General features: G+C 43.4%; 1 protein-coding gene across 3 annotated transcripts in view; it reads right to left on the reverse strand.

Moving 5' to 3' along the window:
* Positions 1-12,264, reverse strand: part of CDK14 (cyclin dependent kinase 14) — a 481,017-nt gene that overhangs the window by 375,540 nt on the left and 93,213 nt on the right. For 2 of the 3 annotated variants that reach the window (XM_044293157.1, XM_044293159.1), the window contains one exon: positions 85-330. In XM_044293157.1, coding sequence (XP_044149092.1) covers positions 85-330 — 246 coding nt within the window. The remainder of the gene's footprint in view (positions 1-84; positions 331-12,264) is intronic. The other variant, XM_044293158.1, reaches the window with a different exon arrangement.

The raw sequence follows: 12,264 nt of genomic DNA on the forward strand, positions 1-12,264 counted from the left end.
AATACCACCCCCCAACACCGTATAGTCTTATACCAAATTAAACCAGTCTTCCCGATCACACTAGGCTTCAACACAGTGCCTTACCGAGCTAGGGCTTGAATGACGTCTGACTTTGGGAGACTCCTTCCCCACGGAGGCACTCTTAAAGTTAATGCATGCATTGTTTTCAGAGTGCACTCTCTTCACCTGGTTTGCAGACTTTTCGAACGGGTCAAAACTGCTCTGAGTCCTCTGAACCCGGACTTTCTTGTCTTCAGGAATGGTGTCCAGTGGTTTGATCACAGAGTCCATTCCCTGGTAGTTGCGTGTGGACATCTTGGTGACACATATCTAGAGGGGAGAGAAGGAAAGAGCTTAATGTAGACAACCGGCCAATTTAGACTATCGCTCAAGCCATGAGTAGACGTACATCGTGTCCCTGAGGTCTGAAAGAGAGAGGAATAGTTTTTTGCTTGATAGTGGGAACCCGCTCCTTTTGAAGGGGGGGGGGGCATTGTTTGTGGAGGACTCGACAATGACTTGAGTAATCAATCCCTAAGTAACAGAAACGTGAGACCTGTCATCTGCCTGGTGTAACCCAAACAGAACCAGTGACCGTCACATAATACAAGCAGCAGCTGTCCGTACTGCAGACCTGCAAAGAAAGGCTTCCAGCTAAGCCAAGCCTATGTAATGCCATCTAACCGTTCAGGTCCACCTATGCTCATCTTATACCAATACGTTACAAATTAAAAAAACAATTCCCTAAAATAGTGATAACCAATCCTACCTCATATGGCAATGAGAGGGCTGCAAAAACATGGCTGATTTCTTCAGCTCCACACCTGTTCACAGGTTGCGTGTGGTATTGCAGCATCTATTGACTTCAATGACACTGGACTGCCCTACCAGATACAATCCAAGGGTGGCGCGGTTTCTAAAACACAGCAGCACTATGATTATATATTTCTTACTGGCCAGACAACCCTCTTTAACGGATGAGAATAACAGCATACTTGATAATCGCTATAAATTCCCCAATGACTTAGGCCCCTTTCACACGGGCGAGAATTCCGCACGGGTGAAATGCGTGAGTTGAACGCATTGCACCCGCACTGAATCCGGACCCATTCACTTCAATGGGGCTGTGCACATGAGCGGTGATTTTCATGCATCACTTGTGCGTTGCGTGAAAATCGCAGCATGCTCTATAACATGGTTATAATGGAAAATAATAGCATTCTTAAATTCAGAATGCTAAGTAAAAAGTCCATTGTGGGGTTAAAAAAAATAAAAATGTAACTCACCTCATCCACTTGATCGCGCAGCCGGCATCGTCTTCTTTCTTCTTCTTCTTGCAGGACCTGGCTGGAAAAGGACCTTCGGTGACATCATCGCGCTCACCACGTGGTGAGCGCGATGCGTGGTGAGCGCGATGACGTCAGGGTAGGTTCTGCTGAATGAAGATGGAAGATTTCTATCTTCATTCAGCAGGACCTGCGCTGACGTCACCGCGCTCACCACGTTGTGAGCGTGGTTACGTCATCAAAGGTCCTTTTGCAGGTCCTGAAAGAAGAAGAAACAAGAAGAGGATGCCGGCTGCGCGATCAATTGGAACAGGTAAGTAAAAAATTTTTATTTTTTAACACCTTAATCTACAGTTTACTAAGCATTCTGTATTAAGAATTCTATTATTTTCCTTTATAACCATGTTATAAGGGAAAATAATAAAATCTACAGAACACCTAACCCAAACCCGAACTTGAGTGAAGAAGTTCGGGTTCGGGTCTGGGTACCACAGTCAGTTTTTTATCACGCGCGTGCAAAATGCATTGCACCCGCACGATAAAAACTGAACATCGGAACGCAATCGCAGTCAAAATGCCTATTCGCACAATTTTCTCGCGACGCACCCACATCCTATCCGCCCCCTACACGCCCGTGTGAAAGAGGCCTTAGGTTTCTTTTCTGATATGATGCTTCATCAGGGAGTTTTCCAGACATCCTAATGAACTGAATTGAGTTTGCATTGCTCAAATAAATTTGGGCAGCCGCCTGGCCCCTCTGGTCTCTGCCCATTACAAGTTGGTCACCACCAGCTTTGAAGCATGCCAGTCATTGTTCTAGTGGTTCCTTTAACACCTTGCTTTGGTGTGCACATGCTTAGATGTTGGCATTGTAGTTCTGAATTTCTGGCACCATGCTGGTGATTATTTTCAAATGCGCTAAATCCACTGGCTGAAGTGACTAATCTAAGAAAGAAACCAAGATGGCGCCTATGTAAGTCAGTGTCAGACCACAGACATGAGCACTGTCTTTCAGACGCCAAGGTACTATTCTCATTACTGTAAGAAGGTATTTTGGGGACTGTTACAGAACATCTCTGGCACCGTATTGGGCATCTTTAGCACTGTATAGCCCTTTTGGCACTATATGGAGCATCTTTGACAGTATGGAGAACTTTTGGCACTATATTGGGCATCTTTGGCAATGTACAGGGCATCTCTGGCACCGTATTGGGCATCTTTAGCACTGTATAGTCCTTTTAGCACTATATGGGGCATCTCTGGCACTGTATAGGGCATCTTTGGCACTGTATGGGGCACTTTTTTGCACTGTATGGGGCACCTTTGGCACTGTATGGGGCACCTTTGGCACTGTATGGGGCACCTTTGGCACTGTATGGAAATTTCTACATTGTACATTTTAGGTATTCTGGGGGCACCAGTGGAAGGAATAGTGGAAACTATGCATGCCAATAGGAGTACAGTGGAAATTAGATCCACGCCGTGTTTAAAATGTTGGGGGTTATAGTTTGCACTTGCCAGTGTTCAGTGTTATCAGGATTTAACAATCATCCAGGATGAAGCAACAACCCTGAGCAGAGGTGTATACAGATCTCATAGGGACCCACAGCGAAACGTATTATGGGCCCTCCTGCACCACTCAGTTTCCCATATTCATGGGTCAAGTAATGAGAAACGTAAAGCATGATTCCTTAGATTTATCACAAATATACATATTTTTTACTTGAGGAGTACATTTTCAATAAAAAAATGTATTTACACCTGACAACTGATATAATACATGGATAATGCTATGTTCACATCTGCGGTAGAAGTAATCCGGTTGTCTGTCCCAACCGGGAAACAGACTACCGGAGTTATTGTTTCCAGCATGGCCAGGCACCACCAGTCTCCGTTGACTTTCCAGCATAAATGTCGGCTTTTGGTCAGGATTTATGCTGGAAAGAAACTGGTCTCACCACTGGATCCCACTATAGTCAACGGGGATCCGGTGGTATGTGGTAGTATCCGGCTATGCCAGATATGGTAACTCCGGTAGCCTGTTTCTCTGCTGGAACAGACTACCGGATTACCTTTACCTCCTATGTGAACCTTCAAATAGCATATTATAAAACTGGCTGCCTGCAGCCACCACTAGGGGGAGCTCAGTGTACAGGAATTTATACAGTTACTAGAAGCATTAGAATCTCTATGCACTGAGCTTCTTTTAGAGGCAGATGATGGTAAATGATGATAAATCTAAATGTGGTACAGGAGAAGCAGTTCAATGCCGGGCCCCACAGCACTCATGTGATCTGCTTCTATGGCAGGTATGCCACTGACCCTGGGAGCTGATATTTTGCTTTGTTTGCAGCCGTTACCTGAAGGTTTGAATGCTTCAGTCTATCATGTGTAGCATCTTAAAAAAAATTCTTGGCAATTATCGGGAGGGGTTTCAGTGAACGATCGGTTGATTCAAATCCCTCCTTTGATAAACTCACATTGCCTGTCTACACAAAAAATTTTTATTTCTATGTCTACATAAAAGATGCCATCTCCAACTAAAAAGCATTTTCTTGTTCGACCTTTGTGTTTACATTGTACAATCATCAAGAATTGCAAATGTCCATTGGGCTGCTCATCTGCCTATGTAAAAGTGTCTTGAAAGGGTTGGCCAGCGGAGGACATAATTGTCAGGAAAAGGCTCAGAGTTGGCTGAAAACAGTAAAAAATACTACCTTCTGGACAACACCTTTAAGAAACAGACCCTGGTAACAAGTGATTGTCTTTGGGTGGACACTATTCTGCAAGAGCCGGGGCCTACTGGAGGTTGCTCAGGTAGGCTAGTGTGACCCTGCCTGTCCTTAATCTGATACAGCAAGCACCCCAAATAGGCTTTGACTATTGCTTTATTAATGTATCCGTGATTATATAGTGCTTGGACTACTGTTTCACAAACAGGCCTATGGAGAAATTATAATGATCATTTTGTAAGGGAGCTGATGGATTGTACATCTTAATTATATATTATATTATTTAGTTCAGTGTGCGCTATGTCCTTTATTTTGGAACCACCCCTTTAATGTTTACTGGCAGAAGGAGAGTAAAGTTAATGACCTCTGTAATGAAAGTCAGAGAGGTGTCGGGCTAGGGCTGGGCTACCAATTCTGAGAATAAGGTGTAGAAATGATGCAAAGCCACCAGAGGATCAATGACAGTAAAAACACCTCTCCATTTCTGAAATGGACTGGTTGTGGACCCCATAGCAGGACCCTCTGTAATCTGTCAGTCCTGATGAACAGGTCCTAAAAGTCTAAAAGCTCTACAAATGTGAGTTAAACACACTGGTTTTATGAAACATTTAGGCCTTCACAAAGGGTATTTTTTGGCAAATCCAGAATCAGAATTAAAAAGAGAAGATTCCTCTGCTTAGGGTCCACTCATGTATTTCTTAGGGAGGACCTGGGACACTATCTGTTTTAGTAAATACATTACATTTTGGAGCATTTCTTCTTAGAACTCTGTGTTGTCCGTTCCTCTGCGACTTCTCCCGGAATTGTAGGAATAAATTGACAACTGGCTGTTACCATTCTCCTTACCTACATCATCATCACTGATTGGACTGTGTAAAGACATGGCCCAGGAGAATGGGAACACCCAATTGTCAATGTATAAATACACCTCCACGAGAAAGAACAGAGGATCCGTAATTGTTATTTTATGGGAACTACATGTACTTCCTAAAACAGACATATCAGGAGAGGTTACAGAAAGTGCTCCGAAATGTCTCGGTGTAGCCGAGGCCTGAAGTTTATCAGGTTTACAGGGAGCACAGCTCCTCGTCTTTCATCCTAAGAAGGGATTGTGTTTCAATAGCAATATACAGTAGCTAGAAGTAAGGGGAGATAATTAATGGTGAAGTTTCAGAATATCGCAGTTAATCCGTTTAGTCATCTTCTAAATAGACATTTCTGAAACAGATGGCTGCATTGGTAAATGGATTTAGTGGCAGGCAAACATTTGAACAAAATTAGAATATATTAATAAAATGCATGCACTCAGCCTTATGTAATAATCATCTCTGACAGCATAAAAATGAAATATTAAGGACGCTACCTAGAACTTATCAGCATACGAAGGCGAGCTCTGACCTGCTGGGGCACAAAGGCCTCCACTATCTGCCGCAAAAATTGGGCAATTTCCTAGTGTTAACTGACTTTAAACATTTTACTGATCTTCAGCGTCTTCATGTCTTATACTCTAGTCTGCAGACTATATATATATATATATATATATATATTGTATATTGTGACGATCAGCTCAAATGGTGACTTATATAATATATATATATAAATGTATATATAAAATGTGCAGACATATATACACCCTACCAATCACGAAAGCTAACCATACACATAAAAAAGCCATTGGCCAAATGCTGTCTCAGTCGACAGCTCTCTCTCCCGATTGCCCTATACAGGAAGCAAGGAGAAAGCCATCTGCAGACGCCTCCTATCTCCCCAAGGAGAAAATGATTGGGCATGTTCACAACCGACATGCTCGATCCTTTTTTCTGCTGTTGGGAGGATCTGCTTACACATTAGATGTTGAAATCGTCAGCCCATATTTCTCTAATGTGCATGAACAGCTTAGACGACTTTCACACTTGCGGTAGCCTTTTCCGGTAGGCTGTTCCGGTGGGGGAACAGCCTACCGTGTCCGTGCTACCTCTTAGTGAAACTATAGGGTAATACCTACTATATTGCGGAACAAATGGGGCTGTGTGGGATTGGGCATGTATCGATAGGCACTGGACAGAGTTAGCGGTGTGACTTGGTATGTGCAACTCCGACATTGTCCCTCTTTGGGCTTTACAAAATTTGGGAGGTATGCTTGTTAGACCCATGTTTGCTTTATGGATATGCACCTGTGACTATGAATATAAATGTGCTAAATTTCTTGTGGTATATATAGAGGGTAGCACCTCTTTTAGACTGAACACGCCCATCTGCCTGGGATTTCTGAGCAGAGTACGTTTGTAGCTGGTTCCTACACTGCCCTAAAAAGGTAGGCTTCGATAAGTCCAAGAGAGGCGGTAAATTTGTGTTAGGGACCCGTCTGCGGAAGCCACCTTGACGCCTGGTAGATGGGCCCGACACACGTTTGATCAAAATGTGCGCTAAGAGCTTCCATTTTTCCATTTACAGTAGGTATAACACCACTTGAATTTAGAATGATCCCCATTTCTCAGCTCTATTGTTTGTATGTGTAAAATTGTGCAGCCATTTTTTTATCGGACCAGGATGACAGGTAGAGAGGTGGCAGTCTACCTTCTGTTTAGGCTAATAACTACTATAAAACTGCAACAGTAATAACAGCAGCAACTCTAATAATACATTGGGAAATATGATAACATTATGTAACAGGAATATTAACGGGCTTTACCAGCACATGCTACAAATATGTGTAAGGAGGTGCTAAAAAGAAGATAATATGGGAACTAATGATACCAGACTGCCCAGTTTTGGCGATTTACCATTAACTTACCATTCAAATTACCAGTACATAAAAACTGCCAGTGGCCGGCCGTGAGGATGGTGGCCCCCTGGGCATCAGTTTCCCTTTAGGGTCTATGGCCAGTCTGCCCCTGCACACAATTGGAGAAGTCACTTGGCTATCGGAATATATGTGGGTCACCTGTGATGTGACATCCCTATAGACGCCTATGCCACATGATATGGCGTTACATGTTTATGTACAGAGTTTATGTTTTTTTTATATATATATATATATATCTGCAGCACTTTTTCTATGGCAGTGGAATATTTCATTACACATTTTGCTGGATGTTTCTATTTACAAAAAAATGGAGCATCCATGGTTTCACATTTTTCCCCATCTTTTGCCATTGTTTATATGGCGTGCTGGGAATACAGATTTATTTTTTCCTCTAAATGTACACCATTTTAAGGGAAAGGGTTAACCTTTCAAGGTAACACTGATGGACCACGGTGACAGGTAGAGAGGTGGCAGTCTACCTTCTGTTTAGGCCAATAACTGCAATAAATCTGCAACAGTAAAGCTACTTTCACATTAGCGTTTTTGCGGATCAGTCATGGATCTGCAAAAACGCTTCCGTTACCATAATACAACCGCATGCATCCGTCATGAGCTGATCCGGTTGTATTATGTCTTATATAGCCAAGACGGATCCGTCATGAACACCATTGAAAGTCAATGGGGGACGGATCCGTTGTCTCTTGTGTCAGAGAAAACGGATCCGCCCCCATTGACTTACATTGTGTGTCAGGACGGATCCGTCTTGCTCCGCACCACATCGCGGACAGAAAAACGCTGCTTGCAACCAAACGAAACGGAAGGCATTTTGGAGCATTCCGTTTAGTTCAGTTCAGTTTTGTCCCTATTGACAATAAATGGGGACAAAATGGATGCATTTTCTCACGCTATTGAGATCCTATGATGGACCTCAATAGCGGAATTGAAAACGCTAATGTGAAAGTAGCCTAATAACGAGAGCGACACTAATAATACATTGGGAAATATGATAACATTATGTGACACATCGATATTGCCAGACTTTACCGGCACATGCTGACATTGATAATTACAGTCCAGATAATTACTATTATCACTCGTTATGTACAGCACCGGAGATAAAGAGCCGCTGTCACGCTTCTGTGTGGGAGGGAAACACCACACCGAGCATAAGAGGGAAGGGGGGAACAGGGAATCGGGCCCGAGAACTAAGAAAGGAAGATGGACACCTCCTAGTAAAACCCTAACCAAAATCCAGACTGACTACCAGTATGAACAGACCCCAGAGGTAGGTGAGTTCATACACAGGAATACCTAGAGTCCTATCTAGCCCGATAGGACCCTGGTACTAATGGCAGGGACAAGACTAACTGTTCCTCCAAAGAGAAGTACAAACAGGAATCTCCCACAGGCCTAATACAAACAATATGGAAATGTAACACACAGAGCCCATACAAAATACAAAAGGGAAAGGAAAGACTTAACTTCAAAGGGGCTATGGATGCACCAGGAACTCAGCCGAGATCCACACACCAACTATCCACAACTGAAACTATAAACTGCACAGCATTGTGGGAGAAGCAACTATAAATAAGGAAGGTTAAATGGCCACAGTAGCAACACCTGAGACAAGGGGTGGTGCCATTACCAGAAACAACACAGATGCCTATTGATCCACAAGGAAAACCTGTCAGATCAAACCACGTGCTGCCAGTCTCACCGATCTCCTGCCACCTGTCGTGGGAACATCTGTGACAGCTGCAGGCTGTGGACAAAAAATAAAAAAATAAACTCTTTCAGATCATAAAAAAGGACCACGGCGAACTCTACTTCTCTGACCTCTGGTTTTTGGGTCAACCAGCTGAAAGCCGCATCAGTCTGATAGGGAACGGACAACGTCAACCAGAATTGTTAAGCCAGGCCCACCTCGTACATCAGACTTTATTCTATTAATGGGTAGGGGATGGCCACAACTTTTATTTTATATACTGACAGTTTACCAAATTAGAACTGACCCAGACATGGTACATGGGGCTGCAGGGTCATGTAAAGACCCCGGTGGCCCACATAGTCTAATCCCAGTGATAAACTGTGACTAAACAGCACGAGCAAGGGTGAAAATGAAAAATAGGTTAAAAAAAAAATACAGTGGTAATAATTTGCAAAAAATTATCAGGTACTGGAGGAAGCTCTTCTTAGGTGGAGCTCAAATGAGAAAGGACAGCCTAGGAGGAGGTTCACTACTGGAGCAAGGGAGGGGTCACCTTACACCACCTAACCAATAATGAGTAGATCCCCACTGGATGAAACCCTAATTACTGTTCCTGCAGCCAGAGGGCACCTCTTGTATCCAGCATGGCCGCAATTAAAAAGTTTTTATAGGATCTTATCAGTGGATTGTCTTTGGTATCCCTTTCAGGAACTATGCTTTAGCCAACAGGCCAATATGAAGATTAGTGGAGGCCTCTGGGGAAAATATGAACGGAAAGGCTGAACGGTGATGTGAACAAAGCCTAACAAGAAAGCTGTGTCAACTTAAAGGCATCTCTGGATTAGGCCTCCTGCACACAAACGTTTTTTTTTCTCGTTTACGTTCCGTTTTTTGCTTTCCGTATACGGACCGTATATGGAACCATTCATTTCAATAGATCAGCAGAAAGACCGGAAGATACTCTGTATGCCTTCTGTTTACGTATTTCCGTTCAAAGATAGAACATGTCCCATTATTGCCCACAAATCACGTTCTGTGTCTCCATTCGAGTCAATGGGTCCCCAAAAAAACGGAATCCATACGGAATGCATCCGTATGTCTTCCATATCCGTTCTGTTTTTGTGGAACCAGCTATTGAAAATGTTATGCCCAGCCGATCCGCAAAAAACGGATCACAAACGGAAACCAAACGGCAAAACAGAACGTGAACGGAAACACTACTGAAACAAAAAAAACGGATCAGTTTAAAACGGACCGCAAAACCATACGGTCATGTGCAGGAGGCCTTAGTGTGGAGTACACTGGCAGGTAATTTATGGAAATAATCATCAACAGGATGAAAAGAACTGCTAGGTTCTAACAAAAAAATACAATGTAACCCCCCCCCCCCACCACCACCACCACCACCATAAACCTCCACCCGTAAAAAAAAAAGGGGGTAGATGTCCATTATTGTGCAGCAACCCTCAAAGGGAGGATTGGGAGTTGTGGATGTGGCACTGGTAGTTGTGGCTGTCCTCACTTTGGGCCATGCGGAGAATGGAGGACACACCTTTTCTTTCCACTGGGCACACCCTGAGCTTTTGGGAGGTTCTGCCTGGTGATAGTTGGGTAGTTGGGTGCCCTTGGTGTTGGGTGATTGGCAGGGTGCAAGGCAGGATAGCAGGATGATGACAGCCAGCGGATGATGGAGGCAATGATCAGGCCGGTTTGGTTACAATAAATAAGGTCTCTCTTTACTGAGTAAACGATGGGAGTTGCAGTACATATAGCAGCAGTAGGCTCAGATCTGAAGGATATTACAGAGTAGGCTCTTCCCAATAGCTGTGTATAGGGCAGCTCCCTATGATGGTAGGAATCCTCCGTGAGTCTCTCTCTAAATACACTTTATAAGCTTCCCAAATAATCTGTTCTCATTAACACTTTCTGCAATCCCCAGTCTGCGGGGAGCAGATCTTAGATCGGATGGTCAGTCCGTCTCAAAGTGTGGCAGATGCCGAAACAATTTGCCCACACCACAGCAGTAAAGACTTTTGCCATAAACGTGCCGTATCTTCCTGTCTTGCACGGCCTTGAATTTCAGACTCAATTTTCTCAGGAGTATCGTCTTCATTCAGTTGCTTTTCCTAGCAACTTCCAGTCTCAGGGATGAAAATTCTCTGACCAGACTTCTTTGCACACGAACATTGTTTGTTTCCGTGTCCGTTCCGTTTTTTTTTGCACTGTGTGCTGTCTGCATCAGTATGTCCGTTCTGCAGCCCCGCAAAAAAAAAATAATAGAACACATCCTATTCTTGTCCGTTTTAGGCATTGTTACAATGGATCCGTATAAAAAAAAAAACGGATGGCATACGGATAGTTTCCTTTTTTTATTTTTTATTTGCGCACCGCAAAACACATACGGTCGTGTTCATGTAGTCTTAGGCCTACCTCTAAGGAGCTCACACATACAGTACATGTGTTGCCTCTGGCCCTGGTGACTACACATTATCAAACCAGCCCATCACCCAGGTAACTGCACGAGAAAGCTGCCTCTTAACCCTATCTTGCCCATTAGGAATAATAAAATGCGCAAATGCAAAAGAGTACATTTTGGCATAAGAATAAATCATAACATTTAACTCTTTATCAGTAATCTGCTGGGTCACTGCAATTGGATATGCAGCCATGTTTCTGTAAAACTATAAAAGCACAAGACCCGCACTAAGGATTAAATGAGTTGGCCCATCTCAGACATTGATGGCATATCACTAGGATATGCCAACAATGTCAGATAGGTGTGGGTCCAACCTCTGGGAGCCACTCCCATCTCCAGAACAGGGCCCCTGAAGTGAAGGACGGCGCACTGAACATGCACGTCCACCTCTTCTTTCATTTCTATAGGACCGTTGGAAATAGCCAATTCAGTGCTCAGCTATTTTCAGAACTATCGTAGCAGTGAAAGGAGGGCAGCTGCGCTTGCGTGGTGTACTCTTCTTCACTTTGGGGGACCCGTTCTGGAGATAAGAGCGAGTCAAAGTGGTATTACCCGAACCTTTTGGCATGTCCTAGCGATATGCCATCAATTTCTGAGATGGGAATACCCCTTTAACTCTCTGCTCTGCACTGATGAGGGGCAATCATCCTGAAACAGCTGTCAGAAGATGAGATACTGGCTTGGCTATAATCCTAAAATATGTCTCAAGGCCTGTATAAAGGTTTGAACACTGAATTATAGGATAGCTGTCTTCCAACTGTCATCACTTCTTGGAAAGAAAGATAATTTGCGTATCTTATGCTAAGTATTGCACGGTTTGGTGGAAGTCCATCCCAAGTCAAGCACGGAGCAAGTGGAGTGTTTTTTGGCAATCATCCAGTCCACTGTATGGACAATGGAGAGGTCTACCTCCACACCCTGGTGCTGATACTTTAAAGGCTATAGACACCTTAGGGAGCATTTTTTTTATGAATGCATTTTACTCATTTTGGGCTAAAAATAATTTTCTTATTGGTCTTTATTAAAAATGTCCAGCCATTTCTGAGGTACATGGGTTAAAATCAGTCTGTTTGCAAGCTGTCATCTGCTGGCTCATGTGAAGCCTTATCTCAGATCTCCTGATCTCATAAATACTTATACAAGCCATATTCTTATTAGTTTGATAAGAATTGAGGTATAATGAGTGTTTATGAGGTCAGGAGATCAGAAATAAGAGCTACACATGAGGGGATGCAAAGAAAACAGACTGTGACAAC

This window comes from Bufo gargarizans, chromosome 5 (assembly GCF_014858855.1).
Source record: "Bufo gargarizans isolate SCDJY-AF-19 chromosome 5, ASM1485885v1, whole genome shotgun sequence".
NCBI classification, from domain to species: Eukaryota; Metazoa; Chordata; class Amphibia; order Anura; family Bufonidae; genus Bufo; species Bufo gargarizans.